The sequence below is a fragment of the Lolium rigidum genome, chromosome 3 (genome assembly GCF_022539505.1).
Source record: "Lolium rigidum isolate FL_2022 chromosome 3, APGP_CSIRO_Lrig_0.1, whole genome shotgun sequence".
Classification (NCBI taxonomy): Eukaryota; Viridiplantae; Streptophyta; class Magnoliopsida; order Poales; family Poaceae; genus Lolium; species Lolium rigidum.
Genome location: NC_061510.1, coordinates 137,851,468 through 137,874,640, shown reverse-complemented (window position 1 = coordinate 137,874,640; position 23,173 = coordinate 137,851,468). Strand labels below are relative to the sequence as shown.

Here is a 23,173-nt window from a genome sequence, read left to right as displayed (position 1 = left end):
TATATATTGCTGATTCGCAAAAAAAAAACATCTATATATTGCTGAACTGAGAGTCTGAGAGCGAATTTTGCGGCCTGGGGAAGAACAATGCATCTATCATCTTGGTCTCACAATTTCGTGAGTACAACAAATTCTACAGAAAACCCAACAAGAGGTTTGCTCTATGTTCGTGCTACACTAAAGTAGTACATATTCAACAAGAAAAGAAGCAATGTAACGACGAGCCACTGTCGAATCAGTCCCTACTGTTGATGATCGGCTTCTCCCGCGCCGGCGGCGGTGATCGGCACGGCCTGCTGCTGGATAACGAGAATGGACACCTTGGACGCGAACTCGGCAGATGCGAGCATGTCGCCGAGCACCCCGAGCTCCGGGCACTCGCTCCACTCGGAGAGGCCGCTGGTGAGCGCGGACCCCTCGAGGTCCCTGTCCTCCCCACGCCGTCCGACGATCAGCAGGTCGAACTTGTCGCTCATGGACCTGACCACCGACGCCGTCCCCTCGCCGTCCTCCACCGCCTTCTCCACGTACACCACCCTCTCGTCGTTCCGGTACCTCTGCCAGAATTCCTGGAGCACCTCCTCATCCCTCACCTCGTCGCGCCCGCCCATGCCCACCCAGTTCCGCAGCTTGAACCGCACCACCGTCACCGCCGTGCCGCCGCTCTCCGGCATCCTCGCAGCGTACGCCAGGGCCTCCCGGTCGTCGGGTCCACCCAGGAAATAGAGCGCCACCCTCTGCAGCAGGTTCCTGTTGGACGCCGTCGCGCACGCCGACCCGGCTGCCAGGCCGTGGTCCACGAGGATGGCCACGGAGCAAGGCGCGTATTGGAGCACGGCGCGGTTAGCGGCGCGGACGGCGCTGTTGGCCGTGCTCCGGGCGCCGTCGGAGGACTTGTGGAACGGGAGGAGGATAAGGTTGGCCTTCCTGCTGTGCGCCAGCGAGCACACGTCGTGGTGCATCGAGCTGTAGGGGGACTGGGCCACGTAGGGGCTCACCGTCACCGCCCCCGGCGACGCCTGCTGCTCGAAGTGGCGGAAGGCGTTCACGATGCGGTCCGATGGCGAGTTGGAGGTGGAGGAGGACGACTTCTTGTGGGGCTTGAGCACAGAGGCGGCGCGGCCGACGAGCTCGGTGAGGTGGAGCACGATGAGGGAGACGGGGAAGTCGTGGTTGGCACCAGAGGCCTCCAGGAGGTCGATGAGCGGCGCGGCGTGGTCCTCCGTGTAGAGACAGGCCATCACGCGGAGTTCCGCGTTGGGCCGCGCGCCCTCCATTGTCCGCCGCTTGGCGCGCGCGAACCTCCCTGTCGGGTCGTAGAGGAGCTTGATGAGCGGCGTGGCCACCGCCGTAATGAGCACCATGGACACCGTCAGCGTCGAATAGTGCTCCGCCGAGGCCTTCATGGTGTCGCCCCAGTTGTTGATGGCGGCCACCTCCACGATGCCCCGGATATTGAGCATGAGCGCCAGCGCCGTGGCCTCGCCGATCGGCATGGCAAAGAAGAGCCCCGCAGCGATGCAGCCCACCATTTTTCCGGCGATGCAGAGCGCCACGAAGAGCTCCAGCGCGCACCATTTCTCATCGTGGGCGCCCAGCTCCGATAAGTCGGTGCGGTAGCCGGCGAGCGCCATGTAGACGGGGAGGAAGAGCGCGATGAAGAAGGAGTCGAGCCGCTCCGTCATGGTGGCGCCAATCGGCATGCCGCCGGGGAGAGCAAGCCCCAGCATCATGGGCCCGATCATGTACTTGAACCCGATGACGTCCGTCACCAGCGCCGACAGCAGCGCCGCGATCACCACCACGACGAAGGAGCCCTCGGAGAGGAGGTCACCCGCCGGGGTGCGCTTGTAGGCGATGTACCGTCCGGCGGGGCGCGCCACGAAGGCCACAAAGAGGACGAAAGCGACGAAGGAGGCGAGGATCTTGGCCGTGAACACGGGGGACTTGGCCTCCGTGATGAGGAACGTGGCCGCGAAGCAGGCGCGGAGGAACCAGGAGGTGACGTCGGTGATGAGAGAGGCGGTGAGCGCAATGCGACCAAGCTCGGAGTTGAGGAGGTCGAGCTCGGCGAGCGCGTCGGCGATGACTGGGAAGGAGGAGAGGGAAAGGCGAACGGCCAGCTCGGTGATGAGCGACGAGCCGCGGAGGTCATGGGGGAGCGTGGGCTGGAGCACGTGGAACACCGGCAGCGTGATGGCGAGCGGTACGAAGGCGCCGGCGAAGCCGACGGCGACGGCGCGGCCGCTGGGGCGGCGGAGCAGGCTCATGTCCGTCTTGACGCCCATGGAGAACAAGAAGAGGATGAGCGCGACGAGCGAGACGCTCTCGAGGATGTAGGTGCCGCGCTCGGAAAAGAGTGCGCCGCGGAGCTCGTGGTTGCGTCCGAGCACGGAGGGGCCGAGGAAGACTCCGACGAGCATGTGGGTGACGAAGCGGGACTGTCCAAGGCGGCGGAGCACGTGGTGGACGGCGGCGGAGAGGAGGAGGATGACGGAGACCTGGATGAGGAGGAGCGGGAGGGAGAAGCGCAGCGGCTGGTCCCCCAGGAACATGCCCTGCGAGTTCACCAGGTTGTTGTCGTAGCACGCCGCCGCCACCGGCTTCACCGTCTCCGTGGCCTCAGCCGCTGCCGTCGCCGCGGCGGCCGTCAGGTTCACGGCCGCATCCGTGTCCATCGTTCCGTGCTTGGTGGAGCTCCGAGCCCGAGCTAGCAATGCATGCGAATGCAATGTAGTGGTGGTGGTGGTGGTGAGGACGACATTCGTGCGTGCATGCTCTTCTTGTCTGGTCTAGCTCGAGCAGGCGAGCTATTCTTAGCCGTGTGGACGAGAGGGAGAGTTCAGAGTAGAGACATTGAACCCTTCTCCTGGCCCCCAAATTCAAATCAAGTTCTCGATCTCCGGTTCGACAAACGACTGGCATTTTCACCAAAGCTTGGACACACGGTTAGGCAACTGCAAACTAGCGGGAAAACAATCTTTGAACTCATTCCCATCAGCCTGCTCAGTTGCTGCCAGAATGAGAAAGGTAGCTCAAGCAAATGCAGACCCATCCGCTCATAAAAAAGCCGATCGATCACTAGAGCCAGCCACTCTTAAACCAGTAATTGCTGCACACCATAAAATCTATGAGGTGAACAGCTGAATCCACACTCAGATTCCAATCATGTCCAAGTGGTATATCAGAAATCACACGAAGCCCAACAAGTGTACATGACAATCAAATTAACATCCAATCTGAACAGCCTGATTTGCGCGAACATGATGCTATCAATCAAGTTCTAAAATAGCCTGGCTAATACCTGGATTAGATCTACTGGAGTTCTATTTTTGTCCTTCCATGTAGCCTATCGTTTCCTCGTCACATTTTACATCGTCCAAAATGTATCTCAATCCAGTTCCGGTGTATGTTCTTCGTAACTTAAAGCGACAATTCCTACAACATTACATATCTACATACTCCATAATTATGATCGATAAATCACATAGGAAATATATGCACAATCTTGGTTTACAAATAATGCCTCCTTCCTTGCATATATCTAGGCTACCCTAAGAAGTTATATCTACGTTGTGTATTTGTGAATGCTACGTTGCTTACTTTCTGTAGTTTTCAGTAGCTATTTTGAGGAAGAACCCTTTGGAATTTTACCAACCTAGAGTTGATCATCTTGGATGTGACCCAGGATTAGGAAGCATCAGCTGTGTACAGACAAACCACTCAGCCTAGCTTCTCAACAAAGAATCATCACAATGTTAATAGAGTATCATGTTATACAAGACAAAAAAGATTGCAACCCCAGTCTGTTCAATCACATGCTAGACTAAGAGGAGGAGGATCACAAAATGAATTGACGATAAAATTTGCCATCGCCATCTATTTCCAAATCTGAAGCGGCAAGAACTCATCTGATATCCATCCATGGAGCACATGATCTTCCACCCTTGAGAGCCTATCCGACGGCCCAATAACTCTTGCGCAATGCACCAAGTCCTAACTGGAGACGCTCTGCTCCATTATTCCAGAGCATATACACACTGCAAACAGAGTTAAATTAAACACAAGTCAATACAGGCTGGTTGGTATACACACAAGTCATGGCAAAACTTCAGGTTCAGGTGTATCAGGATTCAGGACCAAAGCTCCCATTTCCCACAGCAAGTAGGAAGTGAACTAGTTTAGTTGCAGAACCAGCACCTGATGAAATGTCTTGGAACCTCAATAGTTGCCACAATTCACAATGCCCCTAAAACTAATTTAACAAGCCTCACAATTCATAATAACTTCTCATAAGAAGATGCTTCGAATGGAAGCAAAACCATATCAAGCAAGTAACTGTGGAAGGTAGATAAGCAGTGTAATCAGATCATGCGGTCATCCCAGAGTATGGATGTCTCTGGGGCAGAATGAGTCAGCTAAAGTAACAAAAGTGGATGGTTAACAAATGAGTGAACTAAGCAGTAACAAAAATGGAAAAAGCACTTGTAACTAATAAATGAACCCTCGGGATAGACACTGAGACAAGTTTTACAAGATTCCCCACCTTGCTGAGACCGAAAGAATATTTGGTCTGTTCATTCCAGTCCCGCTGACCTGTGCCTCAGGAGCACGTTCCGCTTTTCCTAGAAAATAACATGGACAAACGACAAGAGAATCAAATTAAAGAGCAGTTGAGTAATGGGCTGATAGAAAGCACACATCCAGTGACAAATCCTAAAACTTCCCTGTTACCGAGGCTTAAACTTTTTGATGCAACGGCAGAATAATCTTTGTGGAAAAGCCATTCTAATAACACCATATATGGGATATTAGCGGGATTTTGATTTAATGGAAGTTTTAACATTTAAGACCTCAAACGGCATAAGACAGACACCTAAGGCCTTGTTTGGTTAATCCACTTGCCAATTGGATTGGAGTGGATTGAGTGGGATTACGGGGATTTTGAGTTAGATGGGATTTAATCCCTTCCAATCCATGTCAACCCCATTCAACCCCAAGGAAACCGAACATGGCCTAACAGAAGAAAAACTCCAAGCTTTCTTCCCAATGTTTAACTCGCCTGCACCTCTAGAAGTGGCTCCCGCCGATAAGAACGCTAGTGTTTTTTTTTTCCAAACCAACACGCCAGTCCCATCATCCCTTCTTGCACTCAGACATATTTTTCTCACCTAATTTGTTCATTCAGTTGGATAATTGGACTGCGGCCTGAAGTAACTCTGGATCACGAAAAAAATTGGTAACCTATCCCTCTCTAAAGTTTAGGTCCAGATGTAGAGAGCCCAAGGGCTCGACTCATTCAGAACACTGAGAATGCCGTTGCAAACCCCAGCTTACCTAGGCTCAAGTCAAAATCGGAACTGCCTTACGGATACTTCTATGGTGCCACCTCACTGGTGCATCATGAAAATTTGGGTTGCAATGCTAATATTGGACCTGCTGTTTCCCCCACTTTTCTTGTCACCTGATGATTTGTCTTGCCATCTTTAGGTGGCAAACTGTCGTGAATGTTAGATAGAAGTGCCACACTTGAACGCTAAATAACTAGTTTAGGGATGACTATCTTCAATCCAGCAGACAGTAGGTGTTCCCCTCCCATGGAAAGCGCAAACATAATTCAGATACATTAATTTATAAAAATATTGTCAGTAATTAATTTCACAAGCCCATAACATGTCTTCCCCTCCAATGTAAAGCTAAACACAATCTGGATACATTAATTTGCCAAAGTATTAACGTTACTACAATATTTACAAACCTTAATTCACATCCTACGTGATAAATTAACGTATTAATGCTTCTAATCAGCCATCCACACAAAGTATGTACCTTTTAGTTCCACATTTTGGTTTGTGAGCTAATGGGAGGCAGATGAGGTTGTTTAGTTAATATTTTGGCCTATGGAATAAAACAACTTGCAAAGGTTTGCCTACTGGTGCTGATTCAAATGGATAAAAGTGGAGGCAGATTAGTTGCATATATAAGAGGGAGATAGATTAATGACGAGATGGCGATACTGTTTTGGGGTTTGGGACTACACACGTATCAATTTTGTAAGTCGTATATATATACTTCCAAATGTGCAACCAGGGGATATGATTACATGGAAATCACTCTAGTTTATGCGGGAACCTTCGTTCTCCTCAAAATGCAGCTAGTGTCTAAGTTTGTACTATACTTGATTTTTTTGCTACCATGATGACACATATATCAAATATGATCTTCAGTTGAAAATCTAAGATGTAACAAAGAAAGCAGTAAGGATTTACCACCTTAACCATTCTCACTTCATAAGCCAACACAGATGTTGCATGATTTCTGTCAACTAATTGAGCATAAACAATGCACATTTCAAAGAAAAAACTTCATATCCCATACACAATCTACACGAGTGAACCTGTTCCGACACAGTAGATTCCAATTTTGATACTCGACAAAAGACAAGTTCTAAAAAGAAACTCTGAACAACCGGGGACTAGCCCCTCGTGGCATTTTTCAGGAAACCTATAGCATGCACGGTACACTGAATCTTCCCACACGACATTGCCACTGGCCATCTGATCAGTTGACATGCCGTACAAAGCCACGCCATGCGCTACGACCTGGCTTGAGGGACGGCTCCTCATGTGTCGCACATTCGCGCAACTGCACAAATGTTCCCACTGTATTCCCGTTCTTTAAAAAAAAAAATCACCCACCTTGCAGAGGGGTGCCTTGAACAATGGTGGGTGGGACTGTCAGCTGAACCTGGCTCCAAGCTAGCGACCCGAGCAGACTTCCTGCCTCCAGATGACAAGTTTTCTCCAAATGACATAGATAATCATGCATAAGGAAATTGTTTCTTGCAAAACCATGCAACCCGTTTGTATCGATTATAGTCAACATTGGTCTGAACTGACCATTTTCAAGCAAACTATTACGAGATGTAGCTAACAACTTGCAATATACTGGCCGGCATGCAGGAACCCCTCCACCTATCAGCACAATTTGTTCCAAAAATTACTTGTTCACCCGTGCATAATTCTTCCATTAGATGGTCTACGCAACAACTCGAAAATGCATTCAATCATGGAATCACTCTATTTACAGCATCATAAACAGGAAATGCAGGATGAGAGAACAACCTGATCGAGCACAACATGTATTTGGCTGAACCATGTACAGTTCAACCACTAGATGATCTATGCAATTAACTCATGAACACATTCAAGCATGGAATCAGTGTGTAAACAGGATCATAAACATGAAATGCAGGACGAGAAGACAACCTGATCGAGCACGCGGTGATTACTCTTCTCCACCTCCTTTGCTAGCTTCTCCAGCCTCCGGAGCATCCCGGCGTACATGCCATTCATCTCCGCCGCCTGCCCGGCCGCAGCACCAACGAGCTCTTGCAGCCTCCCCAGCCCAAACCCCTCAACCATCGCGTTCGCGTCTACTGCCTTGTGCTCTCCGATGCTGTGACCATCCCCTCCTTGGGGCGCTTGTGGCGGCAGCAAAGGGAAGGGCGACTGGGGAGCGAAGGTGTGGTACTGGTCCCGGAACCCGGGGCCGACGTTGACGACGGTGAGAGAGGCCGGGACGAGCCGGGATCCGAGGAGGAGGTAGGCGCGGTAGTCGAAGGAGTGGGTGGAGAGGTCGCGGGAGGCGGAGGGGGAGACGAGGATGAAAATGAGTGGGTGGGCGAGGGGCTGCAGGGCTTTGGAGAGGGAGCACGCGAGGGAAAGCTCGCGCATGGAGGGGCGCGGCGGCGGGAGGAGAAGAAACCGAGCGGGGCCGGCGAGGAGGGGGGTGGTGGGTGGAAGCGGCCGAGGGGGCTGGTGAGGGAGGAGGGTTGGGAGAGAGAGGAGTGGCCGGAGACGGTGATGGACATGGGTGGCGCTGAGAGCTCGGATGCGTGGTCGTCGTAGTCGGAGAGGGAGGGGGGAGGGGCCGGCGGGCGAGCGGCGCGGCCGAATAGGAGGCCGTCGCAGTCGCCCGTGGCAGCCCCGCAGCGGTGGAGGAGCGCCGCAAGAGCCGCGCCGGAGATTGAGAGCTTGACCTCCTCTGCCGCCGGAGGGGAATTTTACTTTTTACCCTTATTTACTTGACACTTCTGCAATTTGCCCTTGTTTACTTTGTACTTTATTTTTTGCCCTGATTTACTTTAGACTTTTACTAGAAAGCAATGGCGCGGCGACACGCCGCGCCCGTAGGATTCAACTCTGCAATTAAAAATGGCTTGGTTTTGTATGATTCGCATCATTAGCGGACCAGAAATAAAACACCCAGAACTCTATCTTTATTCTTCTTTCTAGTCTCTGGCCCTGTTTCGGAAACCAGAAATTATGCTAGTGAAACAAATAATACGCACCGGCAATATGTAACATTGAGAATCCGATGTTCAACAGAGGAAGAAATGTGCATCATTTGCAATTCCGTTATTTACAAAACCACGTGAAGTGGTGCTCTCTTGAAAAGCTACCGATGGATCTAGTTGCAGCCCTAAGTAACTGAAAAAGCTGAAGCTTTGAGCATCTACAAATGGCTACAATTACACGTACATACCAGCGCTATTTATCAATTAATCTGACAGAGGATGCAAACAGAATGTCTATAATATTTTGAAAAAACAGCAGCAGCTCTGGTACTGAGACATCCATATATCCATATGTTGCTAATAGCCAACTAATCAACTACCTCGAGTTACATGTGGTTATATCTATTGCACACTGTACATCATTAATATGTAAACACCATCACTTTTATCCACCATCTTTTGGAGTATAATGAAAAGCCAACAGTATGTCCCAGTGACCTGTTTGTCCGACGACAGAAGCAAGCGCCATGGCGAAATAAAATACTATCAGGAAGAACATAATCTTCACAGGAAACCCTTTTCGTAGTTTGTTTGCCACACAACTTCTAAGATGGAACTGCGCTAAACAGGCAAGTGTTGTTGCCTGAATTGTCGATGTTGTCATCCGAGATAGTCTTGATGGCTGAAGGTACGCTCCTACAAAATGGACATAATAGTTCAGATTAAATTTTCCTTAGAATTGTTAGAAGAAAAACATGCTACGTTTTAGGACAGCTTAATAACTGAAAATAAGCAAAGAAACATGCAGCTCAAGCCCATGGGTGATATCGATTGCTGTAAGGGGCTCATGATGTCATTGTTGAATCATGTTGTTTGGATAATGTGTCCACGTGTAAGAGTGGACTACGAAGTTTTTCATGGCAGCACGCCACACGCCATGCAAGTTCTAGTCGTTGCCATTATTGGCTAACGTCATATATCAAGTTAACCAAATCTGAGAAGCTTTCTTCCTAATGTTCTAATAGTTTCAGTGATTACAAACTGAGCTACGTACGACAGATTTACTTATGAATTCTAAATTGTACTAACATTGTGGATGACTTGTTGCACTGAGCGTGTGTTCACTCAGTGCATTACTTCATTACCAAAAGAATGGCATAACACCGAACAGATCTTACATATACTCCACACTTTAGGTATCTAGCTTCAACACTACTTGACTGTCATTACAATATCACTCTGAGTGCAAAAGTTGCTGCCAGAGTGAAGAAACCACTTCCTGAATAACTCACAAATATATGGTCTGCTACCAGCAGAACTCCATGCAAGAGAAATCACATAAAGGATGGCACAAAAAAGCAATAGCTGCAACTGAATAAGACAGTAGCCTGGTCACTTGATTTATACACTTGCATACCATGAGGCAAGGCATCTTTTTATTCCTTGTCTCATTGGTCTTAAAGTAGACCAGCTTATCCTGGTACCAAGAATGTTTGTATCTTCAGTTTATTAAGTTTAATTCTCTGAAATGAAGAATGCAGATGACACACAAAGCCAGCTCAAAGGCACCAACAGCCACCTCAATGGCCAATGTCCCCACATGCTACTCCGATTTGTACGCTATGAAGTTGATTTGACACTGAACATACCTCAAATAGTGAGGAAGCTGGCCAATCATATATTTGTCTTGATGTACTGCATATTTTAGTAAAACCTGCAAAATTCATATGTTTCTTTAAGCATTGTGCAACTATATATCAATGGCATGAATGAATTAAACAAACATATATAGAAAATGTAAATTTGGAACTCGTATGGATGACAATAGTCAAAATAGCATGTCTGAATTATGAACGCACAAATAAATCACAAATGCAGGTGGCAGGGTATGTAGGTCCTATATATTTTTGAAGATACAGTTCAGAGAATGTTTGTGCTCTAGTATATACAGTAGCATAAATACTTCCAGTATACTCTAAAATAAACGCATCATCTTGTGTAACATCGAACGTGCAAGGGAATCTGAGAAGCAGGCATCATACTGATGCGGAATACATAATTGATGAGAAAAATAACATCTGTACATAGATCTCTTCCCTTTGCAGATATAAAAAAGATTTTTCTCACAAAAGTGTGCATCTCAACTAATCTTTTCCCAACAAAGAAGTAGATGTCATACAGACGACTACCCTTAAGACAGTCTGTCTAGAAAATCTGAGGTAATAACTTGGTATCATTTGTTTCATATATAAGAATAAAATTATAAATGATACATCAAAGGAATACATGGGATAGAACAATCGCTTGCAAAGCTATGTATCAATCTCGGAGGGAGTAATATTCAATCGTGCAACATTCACCTTCTGTTGCGGTGGCAGTCCTCACATCAGCAACTCAGCACCCATGTCGGCAGGCCAAATTGGCGATGGCCGTGCAGCTGGGAGGCAACAGCGAGCGCGGAATCCAGCTCCTACTTCCTATCCCGCTCGTGCTCGCATCGACGTCCTTGCACTCCTCTGCAACCACATACCAGTACCCGTCAGGATCTGATTGGAGAGAAATATAGGGCTAAGGAGAGGCGGGCTAGGGGAGAGGAAGGGAGAGGACCTGAGACGGAGCGGATGGCACATACCTCGATCAGCCTGTGGTGGGGGTGGGGGCCGATGTGGCCATGTGGAGGCGGGTGACGACGGACCGTGCAGTAGTCCATCAGAGGTCGGGGGCGACCGCTGACCAGTCACACAACACACACGAATGGCGGGATGCAGGCAGCAGAGGCGCGTCAGATTCCATGGCCGCGGTGCCGGCGAAATAACTGGGGGAAGAGGCTCCAGCCGTGGAGCTCCGCTCTCCACCGCCGATGCTCCCGTCCCTCGGCGACAGAGAGAGGACAGGGAGGCGCAGCCGTCTGCCGTCTGCCGGGACAGCACAAGAGCCAGGAGGCGGATGGTGGCGGACAGCAGGTCCGCGAGGGGAAGAAAGAGAATACTACAACAAAACCAAAATCAATGGACGTGGAATCAAAGAAACGGAAAAATCATCTAAGCAGAACATATAATGCAGTAAACTTGATGGAAGAAATTAAGAAGGAAAACCAAGAACCAACCGTGGCACCCAGGACAGGCGGCCGCTGCTCTATCCCGATGGTCCTGTTGCGCCGCCCGCTGGCTTCCTCTTGGTAGAGCCAAACATCGTCGGGGAATCGAAACATCCGTATCCGCGGACTGGCCCGCCATGTTCTCTGTAGAGACCATACTATCTATCTGAAGCAATACCTGAAACAGATCCCCTAACCCAACACATGCACCGCTAGCCTAACGGTGCCCGGAAGTTTCTGGCGTCCTAGACTCCTAGACTCTTCGGTCAAAGCGGAGCGGAGAGGATGAGGAAAATGAGCAGGGTAAGCGGCGTCGAGGGGCTCACACATTGGATATACCTCCACCGTAATAGGCTCTGGATAGACCGGATACGTAGGAAACAGCCAGTAGCCGGTTACCCTCACGTCGAAAATAAAAGGATTTGACAGCCGAGAGAAAAGGAAACGCAAACACTGAGTTAATGTACTGTGAAAGAGGAAAGAACGTGTCGCACCCTAATCTATACCTAATAATAAAGGAGCTAAGGTTTCTGCCAAAATTTTCGTCCAACATTTTTTAGGACGATTTTGCCCTCCCACCAAAATACATAATACTGCAATTGCCACAGCCCGTACCGGTTCGTTTATTCTCTTTCTTCCCACAGGACCGCATTTCTCCTCCACCCGAAATTGCAGTCGTTCTTCCCAACCGGCCGCCAGCCCGCGATCTCCGGCGAGCTGCGCCACCGGCCTCCTCCTGCGGAAAGAACGGAACCACCCATGGCCGATCTACCTTCTACAAGTGCAGGTTCGTTCGGGTGGTCGAGATCCCGTCTCGTGTGTCTCTCGATTTGGCCGCTGCCACCCCTGGATTTGCCGCCGTCGATCTGCTTCCATGCGTAGGGCGCCAATTTTTTCACCGGCCGCGAGCCAACCAAAGATCTGTCCCTGCTACCTCACGACCGCTGTTGATTTTTTCACCGGCACAAACAGCCAAGAGCTGCAAAACGCGGGGTTCGTGTTGCTCGATCTTTCGCCTGATGATAAGGCGCTGGGCTGGCGTCGCCGTTCTGGCGGCCCAAGCAGCCTGCTCCATCAAATATCGAATAGCCGCAAACAGTCCGATAAAATTATAGTCCCACCTCGCTATCTTATTCAGACGTCTGGTTGTTTATATACGTTCATAAATTGCAATTTGCCAGGAAGTCAACGAGCCTTCTCCAAAATAAGGAGCTGCCTGATGGAGTCTGCATGAGCTAATTGGTGAATTAAACGGACGAGACTGAACGGAAGGGGGATTGCGTGGGGCTGCCCACGAATTTGCGGAAAGAGGAAGAATGAATCTCACGGACTGAGAGAATTCCACGCTGGGGAAAGATGAAAAAGGAGTAAAAAGCATGCCGCCGCCGGGGGAGGACGGCATGGAATAGGAGCTCGAAGGGGGGTCTTTCAGCCTGTTAGGGCTTCGTCTGAGGTGGCACAGGTGACTTTTCTCTTACCTGATCGGGAAGAGAGGAACGCCTCGGCCCGTTCGTTAGTTCGGATTCAATGGGAAGTCTAGAATTATCGAAAAAACATGCAATTTCGTTCCCGCGCCGTGTTCCCTTGCGCTAGGACTAAGAGCCCTGCGAACGGCTAAGGGCCACGGCTAGATACGAGTTTTCATCTTGCGGCCAAGAGAATAAGACACCCACTTCTCTCAGTTCACATGTGTCATCACAAATTTTGTCGACGACTTCTCTCGTGATCATGTGAAATATCAATAGCAATGTAATTGGCAGTTAAAAGACATATGAGTCAAATAACAAATATCACAAAGACACATATTTATCAATATTTTAGACTAAGATCCATAAATTATAGCTTATGCATAGCATGTTAGAAAACACTTTAAATATTTCTTTGTAAAATTTTATTTATGCTAAAAATATTAATAATCATTTTAATAACTATATTTAGGGCCTTTAATTTTAATTTAGCATTGGCTCCCCGAAATTTTATGATCAGCCCTAGGAGGATACGAGTGGAGAAGAGGAGCAGCGAGAGCGGCGAGCCGATAGAGGGAGAGAGAGCATCCTGGCGCCGCATGTCAGGTTAAGAGGTGGACGTCGTTGATGGCGTGGGGATCATGTGTGGGTGTTGAGTAATTTGCAACATGCTATTTGGATTATACAATACATCGTATAATAAATGGCTACATGTGCGCGCGGAGCACGGTACTAGATGTTTGAAATGGTGTTATATGATTTTCACTAATAACATGATATAATAGATATATTAATTAAATGTTTCATTTTATTTTGAATTTGATCACCATACATTTATAACATATGAAAGAGTAGCAAATTAAATCGGCGTGACACCGTAGCAATGCACGGGTTTTGTCCTAGTAGGAGATAATTACGCCATCTACAGTGCCCCGATCGTTTTGGAGACGTGAAACTGTCAAACTTTTATATAGGGTATTATCATCTGCCCTCCAACAGACTGGGTCCACTTGAAATGTCAAAACTACCCCTTTCTTCTTCCTTACAAGAAATTGTTCAGGATAGACCATGGTAAGAAACGACTCTAGCCTCGCACAAGTGGAGTTCGAAGGCGGCGATCTCATCGTCGGGGCGCAGCGGCAGGATGAGACCCCGCAGGCCGGCACATCGGCCCGCACCTTCACTTTATCTGCTCCCTGAACGTCATCGACGAGGTTCAGCTCTGCGCCCTTGGGATCTGCCTATTGCTCGTGCTGCCCGCGGCTCGCTGCTACTCAGCCTGCGCTGTTCCTCCATCCGTACCCGGCGGCGCGCCCCTTACCGGCCTAACCTTCAGAAGGTTCCCGCAGCCGCGCGCCTTCGCTGACAGGCTCCGCCGAATCCCCCTCCTTTGGCGCCATGGCTGAACATGAAGCGGAGGGGAATGGCTATTGGGATGGGATCCAACCTCGCGTGAGTGGAATAGATGAACGAATTTAATGAGGAGGATGCCAGAATAGAGCAGCACCATGGTCGAGCATGAAGAAGGAAAGGCGATATAGTCCACGGGGAAGATGAGCAGTTCACGGGAGTAGATAGGGCTATTTTGGACTAGGATTTTTACCCTTATCCTCAAAACAAACTATAATAATTCAGAATAACTCAAAAGGGGCAAATAATCAAAGTCCAAAGTAAATGAGGGCAAAAAGTAAAGTACAAAATAAATAAGGGCAAATTGTAGAAGTGTGAAGTAAAGGAGGGTAAAAAGTAAAATTCCCCCGCCGCCGGAGCAGCCTGGCCGACGGTCATCGGTGGCCTGTTGAGATCGATGGGGATGTGTAAAGGTCAGTATCCCTAGTCTTCTTCTTCTATTACCCAACAACTGCTTTCAACACCATATATTGTTTTACTTTTATTACTGTTCTATACTATTTTACCATGTATAGGTAGTAAAAAATACATAATGTGGTAACGATGAGAGATTTATTTGGAACAGAGAAACTTAGAAGGATTATGTTAGGGTTCCAAACTGGCCTAAGTCTGAAAACTCTTGTGTAAGAAACAAGCACATGGCATATCTTGTTCAGACTAGTGACCTGAAGCTGCTTCAGATGAAGGCAAACGAGAAACGACATAGAAAAATGACCATAAGCACACGAGATAAATCAAATGTTCTTCCATAAAATTCGTATCCGCTTCACATTTCAGTTTGGCTTCGAATGGTATGTTGATGCTGTTAGGACAATATGCTTGTTGTATTACTAGGGGGTCAAAGGCCACAATATATAGTACATGTACAGGTGCACATATGCAGAAAGCCTCCTAACATATGAGGAAACTACAATAGACAGATATATACATCTAACACCCCCCGCAAACTCATGGTGGATCCACAACACTGAGTTTGGAGAGTAAGAAATCATGCTGCGCTCGAGTCTCAAGAAGATGACGATGCTTACGCTCGGCGACGCTATTTTGAGCATGCGCGTCGGGACAAGAAAACTGAGCGGGGGTGCCCTCCTCAGCAAGGACACCACGAAGGTGCTGAGAGATATACTCACCAGTAGAATCAGCACGGAACACGCGAATGGGTGAGGAATGCGAGTGCGGACCATGGCCGCAAAACGCCGATAAATAGAGAGCACCTCACTCGCGAGAGCGCATGAAAAACACCCAAGTGTACCGTGAAAAATCATCAATGAATAAGATATAGTATCGATGGCCCCCTTTCGAAGCGAAGGGAGCCGGACCCCAAACATCTGAATGGACTAAATCGAACGGTCGCTGAGAGACAGACACACTAGTAGGATAGGGAAACTGAATCTGTTTGCCTAACCTACAAGTAGATTGCCTAGCCCTTTCCATCAGTTCGGACTTTTGGTTCAAGTGGCTAGTGCATGAACCTTAACATGGCATCAGAGCCCCAAGTCTCGAGTTCAAATCTTGGCTTTCACATGGTTTTCGCAATTAAGCCTAAAAATTGATGTTGCCCCGGTTTTCGCAATTAAGCTTAAAAATTGTTGTTGCCCCCCTCTTTAGCCACCGCTGATGCCCTGTTTCGGTGTGCTCTTCTTCTTTCACGTGTTGACTTTCTCTTCTCCCGTCGCACGCGAGTGGGGGTGTTGTGAAGTGTATAAGTAGATTGCCTAGCCCTTTCGATCAGTTCGGACTTTTGATTCAAGTGGCTAGTGCATGAACCTTAACAGATGCATTGTCAATTCAGATCTAAAAAGACAAAAGAAAACTAGACAGATGATGGTTTCTCGATGCAGGAGACAAGGGCTTCTCAATTCAGACAGAAGAGGACCCTCGAAGGTCTCAATCAGTTTGCTTGCTTCGGTTTGCTTGTATTAGTACAGAAAGTTCACGGTGTTAATGGAGATTGGAGAAAGCCAGGTCAGAGAACAATGGCAGAACAGTAGCATCTCTGTCCGATTGACTTCATCCCGGTATTCACCCAGCCACAGCCTTCCTTGTAGCGCTCCACCTACAATCCATCCCACAAGAAAAAGGTTTTAACCATCGATCCGCAACAATTTTTGAGAACTACCACACATCAAACAGGGCGAAATAGGGTGATAGAATGACTGAAATCGACGGGTAAACTAGGCAGTAAGTGTGATTCAGATATATGGTGGTTGGTAGAATCGCCCATGCAACATAAGCTGTACCAGCACAACAGGTTCCTCGCCCTTTCATTGATTCTAACTTGCTGTTGATTGTTGTATTGTGCAGGGGACATTGGAGAGTATGGTGCTGGAGATCTAGGAGAACTTGAATCATCGCATCTTGAACTGCTTCCTCCAACAGCTCCAAAAAAGACAGATGAACCAACCGGCGACGATGGACCACCGAGCATACCTCCTCCGAGAAAGGCTTGTGGATACTGCCCAACATTTCCTTGGTAAGGAGCGCCAAGTTGCTGGTAGCTTGGTTGATGCCCAGCCATGAGTTGCTGGTAACTTGGTTGAGGCCCAGCCATGGGTTGCTGGTAGCTTCCTTGGCCTGAAAAAGGTATGTAAATCTGTGGGTGGTGAGGCTGGAAACCATAGTGATGTGGGAAAAAATTCATCTGAAAATGGTATGGTGGGTAAGCTGGGATCTGCTGATGCGTGATATCCTCTTTGTTTTGTGTATTTGGTGTGGGATTTGTGTTGAGCAGGTCAGTGAAGGGGGTTGATGAATTTTCCATGGTTCTGGATGTGTTCTTGTCTCTGGTTATGCAGCTAGCTATATAGAGAGAAGAAGAAGCAACGGTTATGTTGGAGCCGTTGGTTCGTTTGTGGCCAGCCAAAGAAATGAGTATTTTATTTGGACAAGCCGAACCAACAATTTGGTTCGCTTGTGCTGTCAGAGTGCATGGTGCGGTGCTCCATTATATGTGGAACCGGTTCCAAAGCCAAAATAAACCGCTTTTTGACTACATAGTACATGGTCTAAAAAAAATGCAACTGGATGTACCTACCGCATCCAAGATTATATCTGCTTCACCTCTGACCCCACCGAGAGTGAATATAGAGCCACCAAGCATATCTGAAGCATGATACCCTCGCTTGTAGTTCATTGGTTCGACCATCACCCAAGATGGCATTCTTGGCTGGTAGAACTCAACGGTGGCCGTCATTGCTCCAGCATCACCATCATAACCACCAATTGTGTATCTGGAACAAAAGGCAGCATTATTATGCATCATGATCGGCATCAATGCTGCTTTCAGTTCAAATATGACACGATAAAACAGAAGTAAGATTAGATGGGCTGAAACCATATAGAACTTAAATTGATCATTGTATTAGATGTTCATATTCTACAACTTTTCTTGGACCATCCTGATCTCTAAAGGAAAAGTTATATACTTACATACTTACATCTTCTCATCAAGCACTGCTGCCGTATGGCAACCTCTGTACTCATTGCTGGGAGCATTTTCCAATTAGGCTCCCTAGGATCAAGTCTCTCCGCAGAGCTGGTAACAAATACTATAATATTAGCAACAACAGAAAACATACATTCTCACCTTGAAGAAATAATACGGCGAAATGTATAGCCCAATGAATGTCTTTTGCCGTTCATCACCAAGAAAGGCAAAAAATATATAGCCCAATGAATACGGCGAAATGACTTGGTTGATTATAGAATAATTACATGTGCTTCAGTGTATAAGGAAAGTGTTTATCTGCTTTCTTAAAATGGGCCATGAATTATCATATTTGCTCTAACATTTTTGCAGGTTTGGTTGGTGTACTGAACTACAAACTTTTGATGTATCAACAGTGCCTACATTATTAAGTAACTGAAACTTGTCAAGAAGCACAAGCAACGGACATCACCTCAGATACTGAATGCCGTTGAAGCCTCCAGTTCAGACAAATGCGGTTATCAATATACATAAATCAACCATTAAAAATGAATATACAGAAATCGATAACATGAAAGTTTTTATCTATAACTGCATAGGGTTTTTCATATGTGTGCTAGGAATGAGGCTGAAAGATAAAAGTCGGTGTTTATGCAGAAATTCAATTCGGCACATTGGAGCATATGCTCCTGCCACCCCAAAAACAATTTTAAAATGTCGAAAAAATTCGTACAAAAATTTTCTCGCTTACGTATCGACATTTTACGTGTGCACATCAAGTTTTACGAAAAACCGACGTTTTTTGTGACTTGTATGAAAAAGAGAAACAAAATGTCTCGTACACAACCTTTTTCTACATCAAAATTTGTCTTTTTTACAAATGACACTCAAAATGTCGGTTTTCTGTGGAACCACTTTGTGAACGTGTAGAATTTCGAAATGTACCCACTAAATTTTGTGTTTGAATTTTTCAACATTTTGAAAGTGTATTTAAAATGAAGTTTAACAACCGGGAGCATATGCTCCCGGGTGCCAAAACACCATTCCCGTGTTTATGTGCTCTTTGGATTGAAAATTGAGTTACTAACATACTAATTTATCGGTACGCATCCTACGCATTTACTCATACTGTTCGCAACTATTATTCTCTTTCATATGACAATACTGTCAAATAGCTAGTACAATCCTACTCTGCAGTGTATATAGCAAATACAATACTAAATTAAACTATTCTGCAATGAAGTTGAATTGAATCAAGGATGATATGCTGAGAAAGTATGTATATGTACCTTTTCTAGCATAGGCTGACTCTTTATCCGCTTTCCCTGAGCAGGATCAAACACCTCAACCTCAGAAAAACAGCCAATACCATCTCCGCCGCCAAATGCATAAATTTTCCCATACAAGCTAACTCCTGCGAGGCTACCCTTTTCACTAGTCAGCGCTGGGCAAACGATCCAATCATCGGTCATAACAGTCAACTTCAGAGAAATAATAGATTTCTATATTTCTGTCATCTTTTTTTCGATAAAGGGCACTATATTACTCAAAAGGTTTTTAAGCATTACATCTAGCCTCTACATAACAAGATGCACACAGCCGTTCACAAGTCCACATGTTCATAAACAGACTCCTAAATGGAAGATAAAAAAGGTGACTATCCCGGCGGCTAAGCTTCATTTGCTTCAATCCGCCTAATAAACCGACACCCATGTTGGGAAATAAACTCCTTCGACATGTTTTCCAATCGTGTAGACACCTCCGTAAAGAGGTCGCGATCCTCCAATCGTTGGAGTGGCGACCATGAACGGAGCAAAGACGTAACGTGGTAGACAACCTGCAAGAGAGAAGAATTTTTGCCATTAAAAATATTATCATTTCTACATAGCCAAAGCGACCATACAACAGAGTGTTTTATACCTAGCATCAACCTCATTTAGCCAATTGCCAAAAATATTTGCAATGCTTCGAGGAGGATATAAGGTAGAACCTATCTGAATGATTGACCATATAGACCTAGCAACTCGACAATCGAAGAAAAGGTGTTTTATTGTCTCTTGTTCATGACAGAAAACACATTTCGTGCAGCCGTGCCAATTGCGTTTGGCAATGTTATCCTTAGTAAGAATCACACCTCGACGAATATACCATGCAAAGACCTTTGTTTTCAATGGTACCTTTATCTTCCAGATGGATTTATTATTAACAACCGATTGACTGGTTATAATTAAGGCCTTGTACATGGAACTGGCCGTGAATTTATCATTCTTGGTGAGATTCCATGGAAATTCATCAGCTCCCCTGAACTAACTTGATTGAAGCTAACCTTTGTAGCAATTTATTCCATGAAGTTAATCTTGGGCTAATGAGATCTCGCATGAACGTCATAGAGGGTGGAGATGTTTCCAACACCTTCTGTAAGGTATCACTCTTATGGCGAACAGTATTATACAAAACTGGATATTGTTCTTGGAAAGTGGTTGTACCTAACCATCTATCCTCTCAGAACCTTATCTCCGGTCCATTCCTAATGGAGAACGAACCAAATGGGAAAAAGTATTTCTTAGTTGCCATGATGTCAGCCCAAAAGTGTGAACCTCCTAGTTTCCATATAACCTGAGATATAGCTTTTGAACCCACATACTTTCTTCGCAATAGTTGTTGCCATCGGCCATCCTCAGGTAATAACCTGGCCAGCCATTTTCCTAGCAAAGCCCGGTTTTTAACTTCAAGATCATGGACTCATAGTCCAGCTTGAACTTTTGGACGGCAAATAACACTTCATTTGGTCAACCGATATTTTTTCTTCTCATTATCCCCTTGCCAAAAGAATCTCGATCGGAAATAATCCAGTCTATGCAAGACTCCTTTGGGTAACTGGAAGAAAGAAATCATATACAGTACCATATTTGTAAGTACTTAATTAATGAGAACTAATCTTCCCCCAAGGGATAATAATTTTCCTTTCCAACTACTCAGACGTTTCTTTCCATTCGGCCAACGTAAACCTCCGATAATGAATCGGAATGCCGAGGTAGCTAATTGGAAAACACCGAAGCCCACATTTGAATAATTCAGCATATAGGTTGGCGTCATCTTTGGCCTCTCCGAAACAGAACAATTCACTTTTATGGAAGTTAATCTTGAGTCCTGACAATTGCTCAAAAGCTGAAAGAATTAACTTTAGAGTTCGTGCTTTGTCCAAGTCATGATCCATAAATAAGATTGTGTCATCGGCATATTGAAGGATAGATAAGCCCCCATCAACTAAATGAGGAACTACCCCTTCGATCTGGCCATCGAGTTTAGCCCACTCAATTATAATAGCAAGCATATCCGCCACAATATCAAACAATATTGGGGATAGGGGATCTCCTTACCTTAAACTTTTTTTGTCTGGAAATATCTACCAACGTCATCATTCACCTTGATGGCAACACTTTCTCCAAAAACAAAGTTATTAATTAGAGCACGCCACTCATCGGAAAAACCTTTCATCCTGAGCGTCTGTTGAAGGAAAGACCACTTACCTTGTCATAGGCTTTTTCAAAGTCGATTTTGAGTATTACCCCATTCAACTTTTTGCGGTGCATCTCATGAATTGTTTCATGCAAAGTGATAACACCATCTAGGATGTATCTACCTTGCATTGATAGAACACAAACTTTTGAAGGCAAAGAATCAAGGTATATGCACGATCGTGACCACGATAGGGGGGCGCCGTGGCCCCTGCTGGTCCCCCTGTCTCCGCCGGTGAAGCCATGGCCAGGGATTTCTTTTTCTGTCTGACGAGAATTTTGGTTACTGACCGAAAACTGGAATTCTCGGACCCCTTCGAGAAATGTTGCTACTGGTCGAAAAAATTCGGATGCCTTTGAATAAGGCATACCATCATGTGCACATGGTACCAGTTGTGGTGGCAAAGCGCTCCTGGTATTTCTCATTGGCCACGGGTTCAATTTCATCTCCGGCTGCAAAAAAAATTTTGTAAGCTCCACTATAAAAAAAAAATGAAAAGCCAAGTTAAGCAGATGCGCCGCAATGACCGCGCTACGAGGCGCGGGATGTTTGGTTGTGAGCTTAAGGTTCTAGCCACTCCGACGCACAAGCAATTGTGTCTCACTGGGATAGCAACTCTATTCATATTGATGGAAAAAAATCGAATTCAAAATTATTGGAATAAACTCAGACAGTAAATAAGCTAGGTTTTGAAAATTTTGTGGTAACCGTTAATTCCGGTGTTCGGTAATGATCATGAAAGACGATCCTTTGTCAACGCCTCCAGATGAAGCGGCCGATCGACGCCAAGGAAGCATATCCCCGCAGAATGTTGGGAACACGTGATACTACTCGGTAGCTCTAGTAGGTGTCCTGGAACTGATAAATGTACATCGTAGTACCATAACTTTATCTCAAATTAATTGCAGCAAGTCATGTACATGTAGTAATAAAAAGAAGACACCAATGTTTAAGCTATATATATACTCTATGTGTTCCTCTTCCCCTATGAGAAGTGTAGGAAATGAATTAAGCTCCATCTGCTCAGAACCCCTATGTTAATTGTAGTGTATCCAAAGTTTCAGTCTATAGCAGTTTTAGGTACGAAAGACACTGGGAATAGGTATGGTATCGTGCCTCTGCTATGAGTGGTTTGTAGGACTCAAATGGTGTGTACATCAACATCAAAAATCCACGCTTAGATGTCACGTAGAGGAATATGAATGCAATGCCGTGGATGTGTACGTTGATAATCTCTAGCTCCATATACTAGTCCTTTTGGCTCTCCATCTCATCCACTCGGGCAGTTCCGGTTGCGGAGTGGCATGATTTGTCGAGGCTTAGAAGACCCATTTGTAGTCCAATATGCCAAATCACTCTATGTCGAAATATGATCTCATGTGTCTACTCCCTTCAGCAAAAAGGAAATGTTATAAGTACATGTTGATCCGTGTGTGACATAATAGAGACGAGAATTATTGTGGTGGCTTAAAAAGGCCTACAATTCCTGAACAGTAAGGGCATCTCCAGCGGCGCGACACAAACCGACGCTGAGCAACCGTTTGCGTCCGCGTGGACCGGAAATGCGTCTGCACCCTGCTCCAGCGGGACGACGCATCGAGTTCGGGGCGTCCGCAGCAACGCAAACGCGACGCAAATGTGCGGCACGTTTGCGTCTCCGCGGACGCTGCACGGTCGTGCCTAGCGTCTGTTCGCTTCCCCACGGGCCCGCCTGGCAGCGACCCTGGTCCTATCGGCGTCGAATTAGACCACAGCAAGCGCGCGAATGGCAACCGCCGGAGTGGCAACCATGGCGATCAACCTGCGTCGAACCGCCGTCGAAGATCAACCGCCGGCCTCTTCGTTATACGCGCTCTGCGTCCACTGTAATTCACGTCCAACCGCCTCCTTCTTACGCTTCTTCTTCTTCTCCAACACCGGCGAGCCATGGGCGACTACACCCTGTCGTCCGACTC

General features: G+C 46.7%; 1 protein-coding gene and 1 pseudogene across 1 annotated transcript; both read right to left on the bottom strand.

The window, feature by feature from the left end:
• Positions 1-242: 242 nt before the first annotated feature.
• On the bottom strand, positions 243-2,270 carry LOC124695567 (cation/H(+) antiporter 15-like). Its single transcript, XM_047228397.1, has one exon. It carries the CDS (start codon positions 2,268-2,270, stop codon positions 243-245), a length of 2,028 nt encoding a protein of 675 aa, XP_047084353.1.
• A 1,463-nt stretch (positions 2,271-3,733) lies between these two features.
• On the bottom strand, positions 3,734-14,262 carry LOC124695566 (annotated as a pseudogene).
• Positions 14,263-23,173: the final 8,911 nt, after the last annotated feature.